The following is a 22,696-nucleotide window of genomic DNA, read 5'->3' on the forward strand; positions in this document are numbered from 1 at the left end:
GCTCACTGCAAGCTCCGCCTCCCGGGTTCATGCCATTCTCCTGCCTCAGCCTCCCAAGTAGCTGGGACTACAGGCACCCGCACCACGCCAGGCTAATTTTTTGTATTTTTACTAGAGACAGGGTTTTACCGTGTTAGCCAGGATAGTCCCGATCTCCTGACCTCATAATCCGCCCACCTTGGCCTCCCAAAGGGCTAGGATTACAGGCGTGAGCCACTGTGCCTGGCCTAAACTGAAAATTTTAAAACATGTTTATAAGTCATTTGTAGAGGAAGGTGTACACACAGAATTTTCAAACTTTCTAAACCTTTTATACTAAGGCCTTTTGAGTTATAAAATGCTGAGTTGTTGCCGATACTGGAAAATCTTGAGGGTAGGAGTATACAAAAGAAGTGACAGTTAAGTTTATGTGGGTCTTGTGTTGCTGTCTTTGTTAGGTCATCCTTGACAGCTGTCGTCCAAAGAATAAACATTAGTTGTGAAGCATACCTCTAAAGCATGATTAAAATACAGGTATATGGAAGCATCAAATGAGCAACTATAGAAAAGCAAATATTTGCCTATAAGAACAAGTGTTTTTGGGTATCTGACATTCTTAGTTTTAGGTACCAGCAGTAGTTTTATTCTTTATTTGAAACAAAATGTTAATATCTTTAAAATAAATATTTTGTTCATGTATGTGTCATCTTACAAAGTGAAGTCCTGAGATTTCATATAGAATTTTTAATAGATTTTTTCCCCCATTACAGTGTTCACAATAATGTTTTGACCCAAAGTAATGGCTCCCAACAGGTAAGACAATATTAAGTTTCTAAAACACCAGATCACCGGTTAATTATGGTAACAGTAGTACTATTGATTGGATTTTCATAGTGGTGTATGTAACCTTGCACAAATTGTGTGCATTTTCTTTTCCTTTTCCCTTTAGTGGTTCAGTAATAACTTCCTGTTATTTTTTCTCTGAGATTTTGTAAATGAAATAGCTGCTGTATAACATTTTCTATCACTGTGAATCCAAGAACATAATTTAACTGATTACTAATATTTCATTCATTAACTATCTCTGAGGTGGTATATAAAATTCAAGCATTTGGTTACATTTTATTTGTTGGCTTTGTAAATAGTACTCCATTTTAGTATTTGTTGATGAAGAGATCTGTTATCTAGGCAACATAGATAATTTTTGTAATTTTTGTCCAAAGGCTTGGGGGATGAGATCTGCTCTGCTTGTGAGTCCTTCCATTTCCTCTGCTCCTGTGCCAGTGGAGATAGAGAATCTGCCACAGAATCCTGGAACAGACCAGCATGACAGGAAATGGTTTGTTAATTCCTTAAACTAAAATAAAATATTGCCTACTTAATTGTATTCGGAATTCCAAGCCGTAATCTTAAAGTACTTTAAGTATGATTGAAAGCAAATTATTCATATTTGTGAGCTGGAAAGCATGTTATTAAATAATCATATTGAGATGGGGAAAATAAGGATGTTGGTGATAAAGGGAGTACAGTTGTCTAAATGAAGACCATCAGACAGCTGTCCTTATTATTTATTTGAAGCAAAACATTAATACATTTAAAATAAATCTGCTCTTAGTAGCTTGATGTGGTAGTGGTGGATGACTCTGTTGAAAAAGACAGTAGAATATTTTCCCAGGTCCGTAAGGAAAGTATATCCACTACATGTTATTCCGGATAACATGATGCTGCTTCAAATGTGTTTTCCTCATTAAAGACAGAGGGTAAAGTCAGAAACGAAACATGATTAAAATCTGATAAAGCATGAGATACCGTAAGGAGACTGAGAGAGAATCTGATGACAGGAAAAAGATACTTTAATTATTTAGACTTCCAGGTTTTGTTTTAGATTAATAGTAAATATACAAGTATGGATACTTTGTGTCTTATTGGAGTTAATCACTTGAGTTTATCCTTTCCCAAATAAATATATGTGGCTTGGTGGGGGCTTCTTGGGGATTGATTCAGTGGTCATGTTTGGGTGTGTCACCTGTTCAAGTTATTTTTCTGTTTGTGAAATGAATTTTGATAATTCATAGGATTTTTCTCTTTTTCTCTTGCTCTTAGTTTGTGTAGTACCTGAAATCTAATGCATTTCTGTGGTGATCTCAAGGTTTTGGTCAGCTTTCTGTGCAGCCAGTTCTTCCTTCATGGTGGTGGGTCAACAGTGGTTGGTGATTATTTTCAGTCTTTGCTATGTAATTATTTTTCACTGTTATTTTGGCTTAACTAACTGCAAGGTGCCTTGCTCTTGATATTTGGGCATATTTTTACTTCAGTTCCAAATAACTTGCGATTAGTTTATAAGATTGAGTTCTCTTCTCCTCTGGCCCCATTTTCTCCTTTTTATTTTCTTTCTACATGGGTGTGTGGTGGTGATACTTTGTGTATATTTGTGTGCATCTGGGTACACACTTAAAAGTGTAAAGAACGAGGCTTATAAATGTCAAATTTATTTTTTAAAGTCATTTTTAGAAAGTGTCTTCAATTTCTTATGGAAAACACAGCTCCTGTAAGCAGTTACGTTTTATCTCATTGATGTTACCACCAAGTTCTGTTTGCAAGGAAAAACAGTACTGAGACTTCAGCTGTAAAAGAAGTGTCTTCTATATGTTTGCCTTTTACATTCATATGGAATGAGAGTCTAATTAGTTGGCATACTGTATTACAACACTGAATCTGAGTTTTTCCATATTAATAGGTACATATTTAAATCTGTTTGATTTTATTTATTAGGTACTACTTGGTTAGTTTGATGCATCCTTTAGAAAGAGCATTGAATTTATTAAATTTTAAGGAAAATGAAAAATTTGGAGCTGTGTGTTTTCCTTTCTTTATGTGGTTGTGCTGAGACCTCCTTTGCTGAAATAGAGTAAAGTGGTGCTCTTTTTAACAAAATAAGCCTCAGTGTATGTCAACAAGGGCATGGAACTGAATATAGAGCTGGCATGTTTTGGAGATAATGGACTCTTCTGCCTTAATTTCAAATGTACTCTGCATTTCATTCTTTTTTCTGCATGCTTTGATTCTTGTTAATGCTTTCAAAAGAATATAAAACAGTCCTCCTTTAGAAAGTGGTAAGTGGTTAAAATTTGGAAGTGCTTCCTATGTTTGAACAATTGGGCAGAATAATGGACCATTCTATTTCTGGCAGATAACTTTCAACCAATTTAATCTAAACCTACTCCCTGTTCAACTCTTCAGCATTTTTTTGCTGGTGTCTTTTAAATGACAGCATTATTAGAGTGAATGATTTGGCATATCAGTAGCTTAGAATAATCAGGTATTTAAAATTTCACATTTTGAGAAACAATTCATGTATTGTAAACCCACAAATCATTTGTAAGCAACAACAGAAACAAAACTGAACAGTGTTTAGAAACTCTTGCGTTGATAGGGGAGAACATAAACCTAATTTAGTTTTCTAAATTTTTAGAGACCATAACTTGAGGGTTGTGATTTTTGTGAGCCAGGTCTGATGAACAAATTGTATTTCAGTTAAAAGAAAGATGATTTTGTTATAAAAAAGCCTTCCAAGTTTGTTTTGGAAAGTTATTTTAATTTCTTTACAGTTTCCCTAAGGGATAAAGGTGAAGATTAATGTTTTGGTTGAGTTAGAAAGATAACACTTATTAAAAATGTATTTTTGCACATATTTTATATTTGGGGTGGTATTTTCCTTTGTAGTTATTTGAAATATGTGCTGCCCTTTCTGCCAAGTCACCAAACTTTGATTTGCTTTCTTTCTACTGGAGGACTCTGATCACTTCTAACCAAGAACTGCATGTATGCATGTTTCATTCTTAGAATTCTGTAGGCCTTTTCTATAGCACTGTGATAAGAGGTGCCTAATATGCTTACTAAACTACTTCTTGGAGAAGGTGTATCATCTGACCACATTATCTGTACCTGTTGAATTTCATTTTGAGATCTTGTGAACTTTCATTATATAAGGAGCAATGATTCTCTATTGTTAATTGGGAACATTGATGTAAAATTACATGGCCTCTGAAGGTAGATTTTTTGTTTTTAGTGCTCTGTCTGAATTTTGTTCCCTGGGTTTCAGTTCTGTGAAATCTCATAATTTAAGGAAAAATTTTCACAGTCTTCCTTTTCCATACATGCTTTTGTCCTTATGTATAGTTATTTTTTCAAATATTTGAAGTAAGTAGATTATGAATATTTTTTTCTTCTGATTAAAACCCCTAACAGCATTTCTGCTTTTAGTGTTAGTAACAACATCAGGGACAGATACAGAGTGTCTTGCTTTCTGAGAAATTTCTTCTCTAATTCACTTTAACTGAGTCGGATTACTTACATGTATTTCCATATTGGTATTTTTCATTACATGTAACTTTGTGGATTTCCCCCACTTTGTTATTCTTGAATGTTATCATTGCATGGAGTAGATGTTGTTAACTCCTCATAGCAGCAGTGCATGCTAGTGACATTACCTTTCACCTTTCTTATCTCTTACACATCCATTTTCTCCTATTCCTGTTGACTAACTGTGCTCCCCTCCCACTCCCCAACCATCCAGGCTCTCTGCTGCCAGTGACTGCTGTCAACGTGGTGGAAACCAGTGGAACACCAGGGCCTTGCCCCCACCCCAGACCGCACATAGAAACTACACTGACTTTGTTCATGAGCACAATGTGAAGAATGCAGGAATCCGTCATGATGTTCATTTTCCTGGCCATGCAGCCATGACTGAGATATGAGTGTTGAGCCTGTTAGGCATTGGGACTCTTTGTCATGCAAGTTGATGGTATACATTATCTGGTGTTTATGGGAGAATTTATAGTGAGTCACTAGTTGTTTAGTGCTGTTTTTAATTGAATTCTTCCATGAAAGGGGCAAGGAATCTAAGAAGCCATATGCCGTCAATGATAATGATTAATTTTTTGTATTGAAAAGAGTATGTATACCATTGTGGTTTTGGAAAGGTTTTCATGATTTTAGTATGTGAACACATCACCCAGACTATATCTAAGGAGAAAGTTTGTGTTTGTGAACAAAGTGCCCATTATTCCCCCACCACATGCCATCCAAAGAGATCGAGGTTAAAAGAATCAGACACACTGAAAACACACTGGAAGCATGTCCAGGCATGATGTATCAGCCTTTTGAGATATTTATTAAAAACTTGTTCTTATACACTATTTTAATATGTCTAAAGTGACACATGCCTTAATATAAGTGCCTAAGATTTGAATTAATGTAATTTTAAATTACAAACACTTTTACTTTTTAATAAACACAAATATTTTAACTTACCAAAAAGTTTAGAGATCACATTAATAATGTGACTCATGTATAGAGAAATCTGAATGGTTACTTTTGAATGGTTAACTGGTTAACCATTCAGTGGTTAACTGAATGGTTACATTACTACTAAATGGTTATATAAAATGGAAAACGTATTTACTTTGTCTTTTCATTTTACTGGCTTTTCTCTTTCATCTCATACACCTGACAGATTACCCAGGTTTGCAACAGTCTCATAATCTGATACTGTACAACCTTTAAAATAAAATTCTGAAGCCAAAACCATATGATTTTTAGATTGTATTACTATTTTTGATCCTTTTTGAACTTTAGAATTTCAAGCTCCTTGGTTTAATTAATAGAGGCATATTAGCTGGAAAAAGTCCATTTCTGATAGGAAAACATGTAAGGGAAGCATTTCTTCTGTCTTTTTTTAGTTTTCTTTTAGATTTTAGAAAAATTTTCAAACTTAAACTATGTATATAGAAATGTATAGATGTTTTATATTTTGATGAGTTTATAATGCTTCAAGATAATGAAGCTTCATTATAAGCAGCTTAACTCATTTAATGCATCCTGCTCACATAGAGGTTGGTTTTATATCTCAAATCCTTCCTGCCAGACAAAGATTAAGGTTTCAGAGGGCTTAATACTGGACTATTGGTTTAATACTGAGTGGTCGGTTGCAGTTTGTCCGTAGAAGACCTAAATAAGCAGAACTTACTAATACTTAAAGAACAAAATTTGTAGGCAGATTTCAATCTGAGTTCAGTATAATTATGTATATGGGGATGGCCACTCAAACTATTTAGCGCATTCTCTAAATATAAATAGATCTGTATCTTAAATAGCCCGGCCCCCACCTTTATAAGCCCATCTTCGTTTAGTGAGCTTAAAAATGGCCACTAATGTATGGCCCTTATAATTGTTTTAGACATTACTAGCTCAGATGATAATTGCTAAGTATTGTCATTGCTGATTTTTTTTCTTAAAAGAGAGGAATTTGGATCATAACATTTTAAGTACAGAAGCTCTGGGTTCAAGAAAAGATTTCATGGTATGTATTATCATTAAAAAAAGTACTGTTTCTATAGTAGAAGCCAGAGAGGCACAATGAATAACAAGCTTTCCTGGTCTTTTAGAAAGCTGTAAGATTTGACTTCACTCACTTTAAAATTATTCTTAATCTGCAGGACAGATGCTGAGATAATGCCCCATATATATCTTAGCAGATTGTAATTGAAGAGTAAGAGCTTCAGTTCATACTGAAAGTAGCCATTTCTATAGAATTTGAATTAATCAGTACTGTTACGTTTAAGGGAAGATTCACATCATGGTTTTTCTTTTGTTGAAAACCTTGTTGTAAAGAATTCATTTGTGAATTCCTGATGAGAGAAACTGGATTGGATGGGTGTTAGGGATGGAGGCAGCGAAAGGGGTGAGGAAAGTAAAGGGCTAAGGCTGGATGGTAGTAAAATTAAACTTGTCTATTTTATAAAAGTTGCCATATGCTTCAGAATTTCTTATCAAATATTGCACGTATTTATTCTTTCTACTGATATTTGCAAGATGGATATGTATGTTGTTTCCAGAGCTATCAGGTATTTATAAGTAGCTCAATCTAAATTAAATAAATTGTCGCCAATCTATTTACACTCTGCATTTTATTATGCCTAAAGGGTCAGTGATGATAAATTCGGAATTAGAGAAGTAATACCCTCCAGAAGCACCTTACTGGGTCACCATCCTTTTGATCAAAGGGTGTCAGCAGCACAGAACTTAAGTATTATGTCATTTAATTTATAGTGCTTTGGCTAATTTTATTTAACATAATTAATTTTAACATCCTGAATTAGGTTGGTTTATTTTGACTGTTTTTACAGTCAAGGAAACTTGTAGAAACACAGCAAAGCTAGTGACCTTCACACTTTCATGCATGAACATAAATGAGCTCATAAGATCATTGTCTCTTTTTGTTGAATTTCAAAGGCATTTACCTATCTTGGAGTAAGACCTAATGTTTCTGACCTTGATACGATAATCATAGATAATATAGTTTTAAATGAATTTACAGAGAAAAATAAATTTTATTTGTGCTGCTATGTGTATAATATGTCTATTTTGAAAAGCACCTAGTATACAAACACTAATATTGTAATACCAGTATAATTCAAATCATCTTTTTTTTGGAGGGGAGTTTATTTGTTGGACAAAAAAATGTTATTTATAACACTTGGTTGGGTCTTTTTTTTTTTTTTAATTTCTTTTTGTTGTTGTTCACTGTTCAAAAGGTACATCACCAGGTTGGATCTTTTTATTCACCAATGTAAACTGAACAAGTTCGACAATGGTTGTCCCCTATTAGTGCATCATGCCCCAATGGTGGCAGCTATAGTTGTTTGAGCCATGATACTGTCTTTGGTCAGGGCACATTCTTCATTTCTAAACCATAGTTCATTGCTTTGAGAGGCTGTTATTTTAGTGTTAGTCTTTGAATATTGGTTTGAAAATAATACAGTTACTATTTTTTGTGGTTGGTATTAGGACCATTATTTGTTTTGCTAAAACAAAATCATCTTGTTTCAATAACATTTTATCTCTCTCCCACCACATACTTGCTTCCTGAATTTTAATACGTATTATACCACATCATCAGTTATATTCTTGCTTTCCAGGATTGTTGTGAATGCTTGCATGTGAGATGCTTTTACATAAGGTCTAGGATTTGGAGATACTTCTATGGTGGGGAAACAGCTTTCTCTCCTTCCTTCTTCATGCCTGCCTCTTCCCCTGCCCCCATGTATAAAACGTGATTTGTCAGCTCCTTTCTAGATATTATGAATCATGTGAATGTAGATATGGTAGTCTTCCCCTACCCCCCCTTTTGCAGAACATAAAAGTTTCTCATCCTCTGTTCATAAAAATGTTTACTTTAGTCACGTGAAAACATTGTGAGAATGGAATCTTGTTCCATTAACGTTAGCCTTGGCGGTGTAGAAATTAGGACATGAAGCATGTCACTTTCAGTGTAAAATATGTCAAGGAACTTAATTTCTTTCATCAATTCTGGACAATTGCTAATGTAGTAATACACCTTAGTTGCTTTGAGCACCTTGGGCTGGTGAGAAGGGACATACATAGTATCTTTGTTAAAGAATGAGTGAAGAGAAGAGAAAATTTTAAAAGAAATTGGTGAAAGGAAAATAACTTTGGCTTTTTTATTGATATTTTTATACTGAAGTGGAAAAACAATTGTTCCTGTTCTTCCTGAAGGAATTGGTCTCACAATTTTTTTATTATTAGATAATTACCTAAGCTTCTGTGTTATAAGGTGTGGCCTCAGTAGAGGTGGTGGTGCTGGAGTGAACGTTTTACATTTTGTTCCTGACAGCTGGCCAGCATTGTGTTTATATTGGCATGGAAAAGAGATACCTGACTCCGAGAACAATGTTTTCCAAGGATTGTGACTGAAGACTTCCTTAATGGTGTAATAATGTACCTCCTCTTAAAAACAGGTTCAACAGCTGTAGCTAATTTTTTGTTGTTGAAAGAAGTTTCATTTGTTTTATTTTTAACTACTTGTAATAAAGAATTGAGATCCAGTGTTTAAGATTTGTAAGAAATTGCAGATTCCGTAATGAAGCTCACATCTACAGACATGACTAATTATTGATAATACTAAATGCAAAATATTTTGAATTATTAGGGGTAGAGTTAAAAAATGAAAAATAAGAGGCTATGATAATAGGATGATTGCTGGCTTGATTGACCTTGTGAAACTAGTTAGAGGAGTATTCAGATAAACTGTGAAAACATTAGAGGATGCAAAATACCATTGGAATTCATACCCATTAATAGAGAAGAATTTCTTATTACAAAACTGTATTTGTAGCCCCGCCAATAGCTTCAGGAATTATTTAATTATAAACTCTGTAGAAGTTTGGAGATACGACCTGTGTTTAATAACTTGTGTTAAATTTTTCTGGGGACGTCATCAGCAAAACTCTTGGATAATTAGAAAAACCTGGGAAGATTTGGGTTCTCTGGAATATCCAAGTTATCACTTTGAAATTTCACAATCATGTTGTAGGAATAACATTAAAATATTGGAGTAGTAAAGGCATTGAGTATCAGTGTGAGTCATCCACATTTGGTAAGGAGGTCTGGGGCATTTGTTGCAGTGAAAGAGTTCAGGAGTCTTGTATTGATATCTCTTTTTTTGATTCATCTCATTTGTTGAACACCTACCAGAGTACTTCATTGGGTCTTCTTTATACACAGCCACTTGTAATTATACCTTTCCATATACTCTTGAATTTCTTGGCCTTCTCCCTGTTGTATACGTCTGGTTAAATCCAACTCTGTACACTCTACATATAAATGGTGAATGCGAAATACACACAGATTATTGAATGGTCTTTCAATTTTGACCACTAAACTCAAGTGAGCCTTCAATGCTCCCTGATATCATACTACATTTCCTTAATCTATTTGTTCTCCTACAATGCTGGGCTGACTTTCTCCTCTTTCAAACCACTTCCTCCCTTCCTACTCTTTGTCCTCTGCTGATGACCTTGCTTTCTACTTTATTGAAAACATAAGCAATTAGAAGAAGTCTCCTCTATACTCCCACCATTTTATCAATGAACTTACTTGCATTTGAGAATATGTTCCTTACTTTCCCTGCTGTTAGCTAGGTGAACCTCCATATTCTATTTAAGGCCCAGGTCCTCACGAGTCACTTAGATCCTCACCCCAAGTTACTCAGGACCTTCATTTGAGCAGTCCTCCCTTCTGTTCTACTGCATCAGTTTTCCCTTTCTGCTGGAATAATCTCATCAGAACAAAAACTTCCTAAGGTAGCTCACATCATTTAAAAAAGAACTGTCCCTTCAATCTACCTCTTCTGGCTATTCCTCCATTTTTTTGTTTCACCGGTAGCAAAACTCTTTGCTTTGTAAGAATTGTCTATACTTGCTATGTCTTCTTTCTCTGAATCTCTTGAACCCATTCTAATCAAACATTGTCCCTGACACAAAGCACTGGGTATGAGTGTGCAGGTCGCACACTGTACAGGAGTGCCACATTTAGGAGAATGATGTTCACATAATTTATGGCAGCGATTTTCCAGCAGATGGCACCACGTGTCTTGTTGCAAAAAGATTAGTGTATTTGACAATTTTACAAGAGATGGAAGTGTCTTTTAAGAGGAGCATTGTTTTAATCCATATAAAGGCTCTGCCTTAGCCTGATAGTGTTATGCTACTACTCCACCAAAATAGCTTTATTAGGTCACAAATGACCTCCATATTTCTAATCCCACAGTCCATCTTATAGTCAGCTTAAATAGCATTCGTAATGGTCGCTCACTTCTTCATGAAATTGTCATCACCTAGCTTAGAGATGCCACTATTTTTTATTGTCTTCTAACCTCCCTTTAACAAGCCATCGTCTTCTAACAAGCCATGGTTTTTAATACCCTTTGCTAATTCCTACTTATCTCTCCAGCCCCTAACCTGTGTTTAAGGAACTTTTCTGTAACAATTCATTCCCCTTGTAATATCATCTAGCATTACAGTTTTAAATGCTATCCATGCACACTGGCAATTTCTGAGTTTATATCATCAACCTAGACTTTTAAATTTCCAGACTTACATATCCAACTGCCTATTTGACATCTCTACCTAGGCATCTAATATAGGCGGAAATTGCCACACCCCTCCTGCCCTACCTTCCCCTAATTTTTTTTTTTTTTTTTGAGGCAGAGCCTCGCTCTGTCGCTGAGGCTGGAGTGCAATGACGCGATCTCTGCTTACTCCTGCCTCTGCCTCCTGGGTTTCAGCAATTCTTCAGCCTCAGCCTCCCGAGTAGCTGGGACTACTGGAGTGTGCCACCACGCCCAGCTAATTTTTGTATTTTTAGTAGAAACGGCGTTTCACCATGTTGGCCAGGCTGGTCTCGAACTCCTGACCTCAAGTGATCCGCCCACCTTGGCCTCCCAAAGTGCTGGGATTACAGGTGTGAGCCACCGCACCCGGCCCCCTATTGTTAACATTCCATATGCATTCCATAACTTGTACCAATGTTAATTTCTTAGGTTTTGTTTGTTTCTTAGTTTTGACAAAACATTGCCGAAACAAAACCTAAGAAGAAACAAACGAAACTGGACCTTACTCAGGTTTCACTGTCTTTCCACACGTTTTCCAGGATCTGACCCAAGATCCCATGTTACATTTAATCCCCTTCAGTCTGTGACAGCCATTCCATGTCTTTCATGATTAGCCATATGCCCTGTGGAATGTTCCTTGATTTGAGTTTGTGTGGTATTTTCACATGATTAGTTTGAGGCCATGGATTTGGGAGAAAATACTGCAGAGGTGATGATATTGGGCATCCTGAATTTAATATGTTCAAAATTGGACAACGTATATCTCCTGACCCCTGCAGTTTTTCCCATCTGTGTGGTTTTTGTAGCTTCGTAAGTGGCAGTTCTCTCTTTGGTGTTGCTAAGCGCGTCTTGGGCTCTACTCTAGACCTACTGAATCAGAAACCCTGGTGGTGAGGTCCAACAATCTGTTCCACATGCCCTCCTGGAGATTCTGATGCATACTGAAGTTTGAGAAGCACTGACTTAGACCAGTGCACCTTATAGTCATCTTGACTCCTCTTTGTCTCATACTCCAGATGTCTTTCCGAATCAGTAAATTCTGTCAGTTCTGTCTTGAGAATGTATCCAGGTCTACTGCTTGTTACCATCTTTACTGTTCCCATCCTGTTTCCAGTTTTTGTCAGGCCCGCCCTCTTTTTTTTTTTTTCTTTTTTTGAGATGGAGTCTCGCTCTATCACCCCGGCTGGAGTTCAGTGGCACCACCTCAGCTCACTGCAAGCTCTGCCTCCCGGGTTCACGCCATTCTTCTGCCTCAGCCTCCTGATTAGCTGGGACTACAGGCGCCTGCCACCACACCTGGCTAATTTTTTGTGTTTTTAGTAGAGATGGGGTTTCACTGTATTAGCCAGGATGGTCTCGATCTCCTGACCTCGTGATCCGCTTGCCTCGGCCTCCCAAAGTGCTGGGATTACAGGCGTGAGCCACCACACCCGGCCAGCCTTGCCCTCTTACCTGGCCTCCTGGCCATTGCCCTTGCTCCTCTGCTGTTTGGTACTCCTTTCAGCAGCTGTAGTGATAACAGCAGATCATGTCATTTCTCTGCTTACACCTTCCAGTGTCCTTGTCTCAGAGTAAAACCTCAGATCCTCACATTGATAGAAATATGCTTTTCCTTCCCCTTATCTTCTGTCAATCCTGACCTTGCTTACATCCCATCTTATACTTGCTCAAACATACCAAGCATGTTCTCTCAGGGTCTTTGTACTTTTACTGCTTCCTGAATATTCCTCCCTTGAATCTCTTATGGTTCATTCAGGCACCATCAGGTTTCTTATTGGAGAAGCCTTTCCTGACCACTCTGAAATAATCATGTTCCCCACCCCCTGCCCAGTCTTATTTTTATTTCCTGTCTGCCTTACCCTGCTTTATTTTTTCTCACTCCTTTCATCTTAGTATGTGTTTGTTTGTCATCTTTATACAGACAGTCCCTTAGGATGATTCTTAGGATTTTTCAACTTTATGATGGGTTTGTCAGAGTGCTAAGTGTGTTTTTGACTTATGATGGGTTTCTCAAGACATAACCCTATTGAGTAAGTCAGAGTATCTGTGTTTTTCAAGAGAATATATGCTCCATTAAGGGAGAGCATTTATTTTGTTTCCTTCTGTATCCTCAGACACTCCATATATTGTATTTGATTGAATGAATGAGTACCAAGCATGGCTTGGCACACCTGGTGTTGCATAAATAGTCAAAATACTGTTCTTGGCTTCAAGAAATTTATACTCAAACTGTGGAGATGAACAGTTTTATAAACAACTGATAAAGTGCTAAATCCAGCAAGCAAGAAGAGTAGAACTGGTTGAAGTTAGGAAATCTTGGCATTTGCATCAGGTTTCCAGTGAAACAGAATCAGGAGCTTTGAATGAATAAATCATTACAGGCCCAGAGACCTATAGGAAAAGAAAATTCTAAAGTAGCTAAGTGCAAGGTATAGTCCAGGATGATAAATCAGGTTACAGTAAAGAGTATAGAATTTATGGGAAGGTGTAGTGATAATGATAGCTAATACTTGAGTGCTTCTGTGCCAGACATTGTTCTGGAGGTACAGCCCTAAGTATTTACTCTAGCAAAGCATCTTCATTTAATCCTTGCGAGGATCTGTAAGGTACTGAGGCTAGTGAAGAAACAAAGGCACAGAACAATGAGGCTGGGCTTCAGGCTCAGGCAGCTTGGCTGCTGCACTGCCTCCGTAACTCTGTAAAAGTTGTTGGGGTCCAGATTGTAGAGAGTAAAAAGGAATGTAATAATAATTCTATTTTAGGAGGCAGTGTGAAGAATGAATTCCAGTGGTGGAAGACTGGATTATATTATAAAAATATGCTGCCTCCATTCTATGTAATTGTTAATCAGGTCAGTTTTCATGTACTGTTACTAGAGGATATCAGTGACACGCTGTTGAGTTTAAAACTTAAGTTGTTAAGTGTCTGAGGTTTGTTCCCATTTTTGTAAAAGCAACCAAATCATGTGTATATTAGGAAGTGCACACACAGAAGAACCTAGATGGGTAAATAGGCTTTCAGAGAATAGGGGTGAGGGCAACATTGCTTTTCTTAGCTATCCTTCACAACTATAACAATAAATTACTCCAAAGTATGGAAGAAGACAAGAAAAACTGCTTCAGTTTACACAGGTAAGTGTCCATGAAAAGTAAGGAAATGTGTAGAAGAAAGAATATCTTTACATATTTATACATTCTTGAGAGATGGATATGAACTAAGACATTACCAAAGCCACAGATTAAAAATATGTGTAACTACATTTAAAAATTTTAAGTGTATAATTCAGTAGGTTTAGTTTATTCACAAAGGTGCACAACCATCTCCACTATTTAATTCCATAACATTTTTATCCCCAAAAGAAACCTCTTTCCTGTTAGCAGTTATTCCTTCCTGCTAGCCCCTGGCAAATACTAATTTACTTTGTGTTTCTATAGATTTGCCCATTCTGGAAATTTCCTAAAAGTAGAATCATACAATGGGTGTTCTTTTATGTCTGACTTTCACTTAGTATAGTGTTTTCAAGGTGCATCTGTTTTAGCATGTATCAGTACTTGATTCCTTTTAATGGCTTAATAATATACCCTTGTATGATGCCCAATGTTTTATTTATTTGTTGTCAGTTGATAGATATTTGAGTTTCTGCTTTTTGTGAATAATGCTATGAACATTCATGTGTAGGTTTTTGTATGAATATGTGTTCTCAGTTGTCATGGTTATAACCATAGGAGTGAAATTATTGGATCATATAGTAACTCTATTTTTGACATGTTGAGGAACTGCCAAATTGTTTTTCAGAGTGGCCACACCGTGTGGGTTCCAGTTTTTCCACATCTTCACCAACACCTCCTATTACCTGTCTTTTTTATTATAGCCATCCTGGTTGTGAAGTAGTGTATTGTGAAGCTGGATGATGTTGGTATATTTTGATCTGCTTATTGACTTTTTGCTTATCTTCTTTAGAGAAGTATCTACAGACAGTATCCAACTTAATGGCTTGACTTAAGATTTTTCAACTTATGGTGTGAAACTGTTGTAATTTTGAAATAATGTTAAAATTTGAATTTTGATCTTTTCCTGGGCTGTAATATGTGATACATAAGATACTGAACACTTTGTTTAAAAATGGGCTTTGTGTTAGATGATTTTGTCATACTGCAGGCTGATGTAAGTGTTCTGAGCACGGTTAATGTAGGCTCGGGTAAGCTCTAACGTTCTGTAGGTTTGCTGTGTTAAGTGCATCTTCCATTTACGACATTTTCAGGATGTGACCCCATCGTCAGTTGAAGAGCACCTGTATTTTTTTGCCCACTTAAAAATTTTGGTTATTTGTCCTTTTATTATTGAGTTGTGAGAGTTCTTTATATATTTAAAATACAAGTCCATTATCAGATACATACTTTTGAAAACTTTTTTATTCTGTGCAGTATGGTCTGTTTTGAAGAATGTTCCATTTGTACTTGAGATGAGTGTATATTCTGTTAGTGGAGCATTCTGTATATGCCTGTTCAGTCTTTGGTTTATAATACTGTTCATCTTCTATTTATTTATTGATGAGAAGATAAACCTATCTAGTTTTTCTGCTCATGAAGTGAAAGAACTATTGTTGTCTATCTCTAAACTTCTGATTTAGCTTTATGTATTTGAGGACTCTGGTTTTAGTTACATGTATGTTTATAATTGTACTATTTTCTTGATGATTTTCCTTTTGTCATTATAAAATGTCCTTCTTTGCTTTAGCAAGAATTTTTATCTTATAGTTTCTTTTACTTGATAGTCGTGTAGCCACTTCATCCATTTTTTCGTTAGTGTTTGGGTGGTATACTTTTTTCCTTTTTATTTCAGTCTTTTTGTGTGTTAGAATCTAAAGTGTATCCCTTGTAGACAGCATACAGTTGGATCATGTTTTTTAATTCATTTTGCCAATCTCTATCTTTTAATTGGACAGTTTAACATTTACGTTTAATATGATTACTGATAAGGAAGGACTTATGCCATTTAATTTGTTTGTGTATGTCATGTCTTTTTTTGTTTCTCACTTCCTCCATTACTGCCTTTTGTGTTAAGTAGCTATGTTCTGGTGTGCCATTTCCATTCTTTTTTCTTTATCTTACTATTTTATTTATTTATTTTTTGAGATGGAGTCTCACTCTGTCACCCAGCCTGGAGTGCAGTGGCGCAATCTCAGCTCATTGCAACCTCTGCCTTCCGGGTTCAAGCATTCTCCTGCCTCAGCCTTCTGAGTAGCTAAGATTACAGGTGCCTGCCACCGTGCCCGCCTAATTTTTTTTAATTTTTAGTAGAGTTGGGGTTTCACCACATTGGTCAGGCTGGTCTTGAACTCCTGACCTCGTAATCCACCTGCCTCGGCCTCCCAAAGTGCTGGGATTACAGACAGGAGCCATCGCACCTGGCCCTCTCTTACTATATTAAAACATTGTTTTCTTAGTGGTTACCCTGGGGATTACAATTAACATTTTATGTTATGTTGTGATCTGATGTTATGTGATGTGTTACGTTATTTTTGAGACAAGAGTCTTGCACTGTCACCGAGACTGGAGTGCAGTGGCATGATCTCGACTCACTGCAACCTCTGCCTCCCAGCTTCAAGCGATTCTCATACCTCATCCTCCTAAGTAGCTGGGATTATAGGAATGCACCACCACACTCAGCTAATATTTTGTATTTTTAGTAGAGACAGGGTTTTGCCATGTTAGTCATGCTGGTCTTGAACTTCTGGCCTCGAGTGACCTGCCTGCCTCAGTCTCCCAAAGTGCTGGGATTAAAGGTATGAGCCACACTGCCCAGCCTACAATGAACATTTTAATTTAAAACAATCTAGTTTGGATTAATACCAATTTGATGTCAGTAGTACATGTAAACTTTGCTTCTATAGAGCTTTGTCTCCTACTTCGTGCTGTTTTTCTCATACAAAATATGTCTCTGTGCATTGTATGCCCATCAACATAGATTTAAAATTTAGAAGGAACATTTTTCCAGTATTCTCATCATTTCATCCAGCTTTCACAGTGATTCTGCAGTGTGCTTTCCTTTTCCTGTATGATTGAAGGAGGTAATTCAGTCTTCCGCACCAATCTGGTTCTTTCCCTCAAATTTAGGAAAATTAGGGAAAGCCTCATACTGGAAACTTAAAAATGAAGAAAACAATGTTTCTTGCCAAAAGAAGAACAGTTCTCTTAAAAGTAATGATGAATGATTTTTTGTTTTGTTTTGTTTTTTGAGGTAGGGTCTTGCTCTCTCTTGCAGTCTGGAGTGCAGCGGTTTGATGATGTCTGTCTGCAGCCTCAATCTCCTAGGCTTAAGTAATCGTCTCACTTCAGCCTCCCAAGTAGCTAGGACTATAGGCACATGCTAGTTTTTTTATTTTTTTATTTTTTGTAAGATACAGTCTCCTATGTTGCTCAGGCTAGTCTCGAACTCCTGAGCTCAAGTGATCCTCCCACCTCTGCTTCTCCAAGTGTTGGGATTATAGGCATGAGCCACTACGTCTGGCCTAAATGTAGTAAGTCTTTATGCTACTACTGAAAAAAGAATGAATGTCAAAATAGACTAGTGTATTTGTGAAAACGTACCAACTGGGAATTTGCATAATATAATAAAAATCCAAAAAGATTTTTCCCTTTAAAGCGTCTACTAGAAAAGAATAAAAACATCTTGGATGTTACCCTTGAAAATATTTTTCATTTGCCCTTAATTTTAAAAATCTATCATGAAATAAATACATATATTATATAGAGAAAAGACTATAAAACATACAGTTCCAGTTTGAGTATCTGTCTTCAGGTTAAGAAATAGAAATTACCACTTCTTTAGAAGTTCTTCTGGTCTCTCAATCCAAATTCATGCTAACACTCTTAACTCCAAGTGAGCTCCCAGGGTTCATTGCCTTCCCCACTTCCTTATTCCTAGCTCCCTTCTTCCCTGCGAAAAACCTGGCTTCTATTTGGATAATATGTGCTAAACAGTTTCAGAATTGCTATACCCATGCCACTGTCAACAACAAATCTAAGTGACGTTTAGTATTTCTTCACAGTTCTCCTTTTTAGACTGAGAGTATATAGTTGAAGTATTGCACTTAAAATTTACTTGAATTAGTTCCCTTTCCCCCTCAGTGTGATTATGGTATTTATTTGGTTGTAGATGAATTTTAATTTGTCTAGATTTTGCCTGACTCTCCTTCACTGAGGATCCTACATTCGACCAGCAGGGTATGGGAGTGCTCGTACCTCTCATAGCCTCACCAACAAAGGACCAAGAAAGACTGGGATTTTTGCCAATCTGAAAAACTAGACATGGTGTCTTAAGTGTTTTTCTTCCTTAGAGCTTTATTGAGGTACACTTGATGCAATAAATTGCGTCTGTTTAAAGTGTTTTGAATTTGGACACACACCCATGAAACCAACACCATAATCAAGATTCATGATGAATATGTTCGATGTAGTTTTCATTGAAATCCCTCTCAGTAGTATATTTGTATGTTTAAGAGCCATTTGCATTTTTTCCATAAATTGCTTGTTCTTATCTATAGTTCCCCTGCCCCCTGCCCATTTTTAAACAAAGCTGTCGGCCTTTTTCTTCTCTATTTTTAAGAAGCGTTTTTATGGATAATTGGGACATTAACTCTCTGTATTTAAGCTGCAAAAATATGTTCTCAGTTTTTCACTTTTTACTTTGCTTTTAGTACTTTTGCTATGCAAAAGTTCTAAAAGTTTTTATGTAAGTAGATTGATCCATTTTTTTCTTTAATAGCTTCTGGAATTTAATAGAGTTTTCCTCACTGCTACAGTTTAGAGGAATTCAGCTATCCTTGCCTCCAGCACTGTATGGGTTAATTTTCTTACATTTGAATCTCAGACCCATTTTGAATCTTTAAGATAGGAGTAATGAAATCTAATTTTGTTATTTTCCAGATGGCTTTCCAATTATGTCAACCCCACTTTTCAAGAAATTCATCATGGTGCTGAGGTAACTGTGTGTCCACATAGAAAAGAATAAAATTGTACCCCCGTCTCAGACCTACATTTATTTATTTATTTATTCTTTAACTTTTATATTAAGTTCAGGGGTACATGTGCAGGATGTGCAGCTTTGTTTATGTAAGTAAACGTGTGCCATGGTGTTTTGCTGCACAGATCATCCCGTCACCTGGGTATTAAGCCCAGCATCCATTAGCTATTCTTTCTGATGCTCTCCCTCCCCGACGCCCCCGACAGGCCCCCGTGTGTGTTGTTTCCCCTCCCTTGTGTGCATGTGTTCACATCATTCAACTCCCACTTATAAGTGAGAACATGTTTGCTTTTCTGTTCCTACATTAGTTTAATGGCTTCCAGTTCTATCCATGTCCCTGCAAAGGACATGATCTCATTCCTTTTTATGACTGCATGGTATTCCATGGTGTAAATGTACAACATTTTCTTTATCCAGTCTGTCATTTATGGGCATTTAGGTTGATTCCATGTCTTAGGTGCATAGTGCTGCGATGGACATATGCGTGCATGTATTTCTACAATGGAAAGATACTCTTTGGGGTATATGCCCAGTAATGGGATTGGTGGGTCAAATGGTATTTCTGCCTCTAGGTCTTTGAGGAATTGCCACACTGTCTTCCACAATGCCTGAACTAATTTACGTTCCCACCAACGGTTTAAAACATTCCTTTTTCTCCCCAATCTCACCAGCATCTGTTGTTTTTTGACTTTTTAATAATAGCCTTTCTCCCTGGTGTGAGATGGTATCTCATTGTGGTTTTGATTTGCATTTCTCTAATGATCAGTGATGTTGAGTTTTTTTTATGTTTGTTGGCCACATGTATGTCTTTTGAGGAGTGTCTGTTCATGTCCTTTGCCCACTTTTTAATTTTTTTTTTTTCTTATAAATTTGTTTAAGCTCCTTATAGTCTCTGGATATTACCTTTGTCAAATGGATAGATTGCAGAAATCTTCTCCCATTCTGTAAGTTGTCTGCTCATTCTGCTGACTGTTGTTGTTGTTGTACAGGAGCTCTCTAATTAGATCCCATTTGTCAATGTTTGCTTTTGTTGCAGTTGCTTTTGGCATTTTCATCATGAAGTCTTTGCCCATGCCTACGTCCTGAGTGGTATTGCCTAGATTTTCTCCTAGGGTTTTTATAGTTTTGGGTTTTACATTTGAGTCTTTAATCCATCTTGAGTTAATTTTTGTATATGGTGTAAGGAAAGGGTCCAGTTTCAGTTTTCTGCCTATAGCTAGCCAGTTATCCCAGCACCATTTATGAAATACAGAGTCTTTTTTTTTTTTTGAACACATGCCAAAGATTTATTTGGTTAATTAAGGCGAGAATCAGCAAGATGGTGTAACCAATCCAAAGGAGAATTTAGAAACACACATAAATATAGGTGATCAGAAAAACCTGCAATGAATTTACAAAGAGATGAAAACAAGTCAACATCCACAATAGCTTAATCAAATACATGTCATTTGAGACAATTAATTTGCATTTCTGTGGGCAAAATCACTTGCATGATTTTCAGCTCAATATAATTTACATAATAAATTATATTAAGCTCAAAGACAATAAAAAGCTGAGAAAACTCAGAAGAGTATGCTAGATGAGTATGCATTTTTTAATTTTAAAATCTTTCATAATTTTTCCTCTAGGATTCCATCTACAGTGACTATTTGACCAGTTTAGAGTACAAATAAATAAGCTCCACTGTGTTTATTATAACCTCTCATCTTGGATTTTTGAGGAAAAGAAAAACTTCAATTGTCTGAGGTGAATATGATAAAAATATGTGGCAGGGTGCCAGGCCCAGTGGTTCACACCTGTAATCCCAGCACTTTGGGAGGCTGAGACGGGTGGATCACCTGAGGTCAGCAGTTCGAGACCAGCCTGGCCAACATGGTGAAACCCCATCTCCACTGAAAATGTAAATAAAATTAGCCAGGTGTGGTGGCACGTGCCTGTAGTCCCAGCTACGTGGGAGGCTGAGGCAGGAGAATCACTTAGGAGGTGGAGGTTGCAGTGATCTGAGATCACGCCAGTGCACTCCAGCCTGGGTGACAGCGACGCTCCATCTCAAAAAAAAAAAAAAAGAAAAGAAAGAAAAAAAATATGTGGGCAAGTAGAAGCAGTTACCAAAATTTTCTAAAATGGAACATACACCCTCGGATTGTTTAATTCTAATCACAATTGATGTGGACATAGACATGTAAACGAGTGCTTTAAAAAAAAACTCGCATTAATAAAACTAGTATAAAGAAAGGAAGAAGATGACCATCTAGGCTGTGACACCTGGAAACTCAAAAAATCCCAAAAAGGTCTTCGTATGGTATTGTTTGGGGTTAAAGATTAAAAAAATAAGGGGATCGAGGACTGTTAAGTTTTGAAAAACTGCAAGTGGAGATGGGAAAGAAACTTCCAACTTTTTCTTCTTATTGCTCCTTCAATTAAAATTATTTTAGGCCAGGCACGGTGGCTCACGCCTGCAATCCCAGCACCCTGGGAGGCCAAGGTGGGCGGCTCACCTGAAGTCAGGAGCTCGAGACCAGCCCAGCCAACATGACGAAACCCCGTCTCCACTAAAAATACAAAACTTTAGCTGGAAGTGGTGGCTGGCACCTGCAATTCCAGCCACTTGGGAGGATGAGACAGGAGAGTCACTGAAACCTGGGAGGCAGAGGCCACAGTGAGCCAAGATTGTGCCACTGCACTCCAGCCTGGACAATCAGAGCAAAACTCCATCGAAAAGAAAACTCCATCTAAAACATCTGTCCAATTGCAATGGTAAAGCCATTGAAGGGCCTCTACTATGGTCTGAAAGTTTGTGCTGCACCCTTTCCCTCCAAAATGTGTATGTATATATATATTTTTATTATACTTTAAGTTCTAGGGTACATATGCACAACATGCAGGTTTGATACATAGGTATACGTGTGCCATGTTGGTTTGCTGCACCCATCAACTGTCATTTACATTAGGTAGTTCTAATGCTATCCCTCCCCCAGCCCCCCACTCCTCCAACAGGTCCCGGTGTGTGATGTTCCCTGCCTTGTGTCCAAGTGTTTTCATTGTTCAATTCCCATCTGTGAGTAAGAACATGCAATGTTTGGTTTTCTGTCCTTGTGATAGTTTGCTGAGAATGATGGTTTCCAGCTTCATCCATGTCCCTGCAAAGGACATGAACTCATCCTTTTTTATGGTGGCATAGTATTCCATGGTGTATATGTGCCACCTTTTCTTAATCCAGTCTGTCATTGATGGACATTTGGGTTGGTTCCAAGTCTTTGCTATTGTGAATAGTGCTGCAATATACGTGTGCATGTATCTTTATGGTAGCATGATTTATAATCCTTTGGGTATATACCCAGTAATGAGATCTCTGGGTCAAATGATGTTTCTAGTTCTAGATCCTTGAGGAATCACCACACTGTCTTCCACAATGGTTGAGCTTATTTACACTCCCACCAACAGTGTAAAAGCGTTCCTATTTCTCCACATCCTCTCCAGCATCTGTTGTTTCCTGACTTTTTAATGATTGCTATTGTAACTGGCGTGGGATGGTATCTCGTTGTGGTTTTGCTTTGCATTTCTCTGATGACCAGTGATGATGAGCATTTTTTCATGTGTCTGTTGGCTGCATATATGTCTTGTTTTGAGAAGTGTCTGTTCATATCCTTTGCCCACTTTTTGATGGGGTTGTTTGCTTTTTTCTTGTAAATTTGTTTGAGTTCTTTGTAGATTCTGGAT

General features: G+C 37.1%; 1 protein-coding gene across 1 annotated transcript in view; it reads left to right on the top strand.

Annotated features, from left to right (window-relative positions):
• Positions 1-22,696, top strand: part of EPB41L5 (erythrocyte membrane protein band 4.1 like 5) — a 172,707-nt gene that overhangs the window by 81,772 nt on the left and 68,239 nt on the right. Inside the window, exons 15-16 of the mRNA XM_011941716.1 lie at positions 750-792; positions 1,203-1,318. Coding sequence (XP_011797106.1) covers positions 750-792; positions 1,203-1,318 — 159 coding nt within the window. The remainder of the gene's footprint in view (positions 1-749; positions 793-1,202; positions 1,319-22,696) is intronic.

The sequence above is a fragment of the Colobus angolensis genome, unplaced genomic scaffold, assembly GCF_000951035.1.
Source record: "Colobus angolensis palliatus isolate OR3802 unplaced genomic scaffold, Cang.pa_1.0 Scaffold20, whole genome shotgun sequence".
Classification (NCBI taxonomy): Eukaryota; Metazoa; Chordata; class Mammalia; order Primates; family Cercopithecidae; genus Colobus; species Colobus angolensis.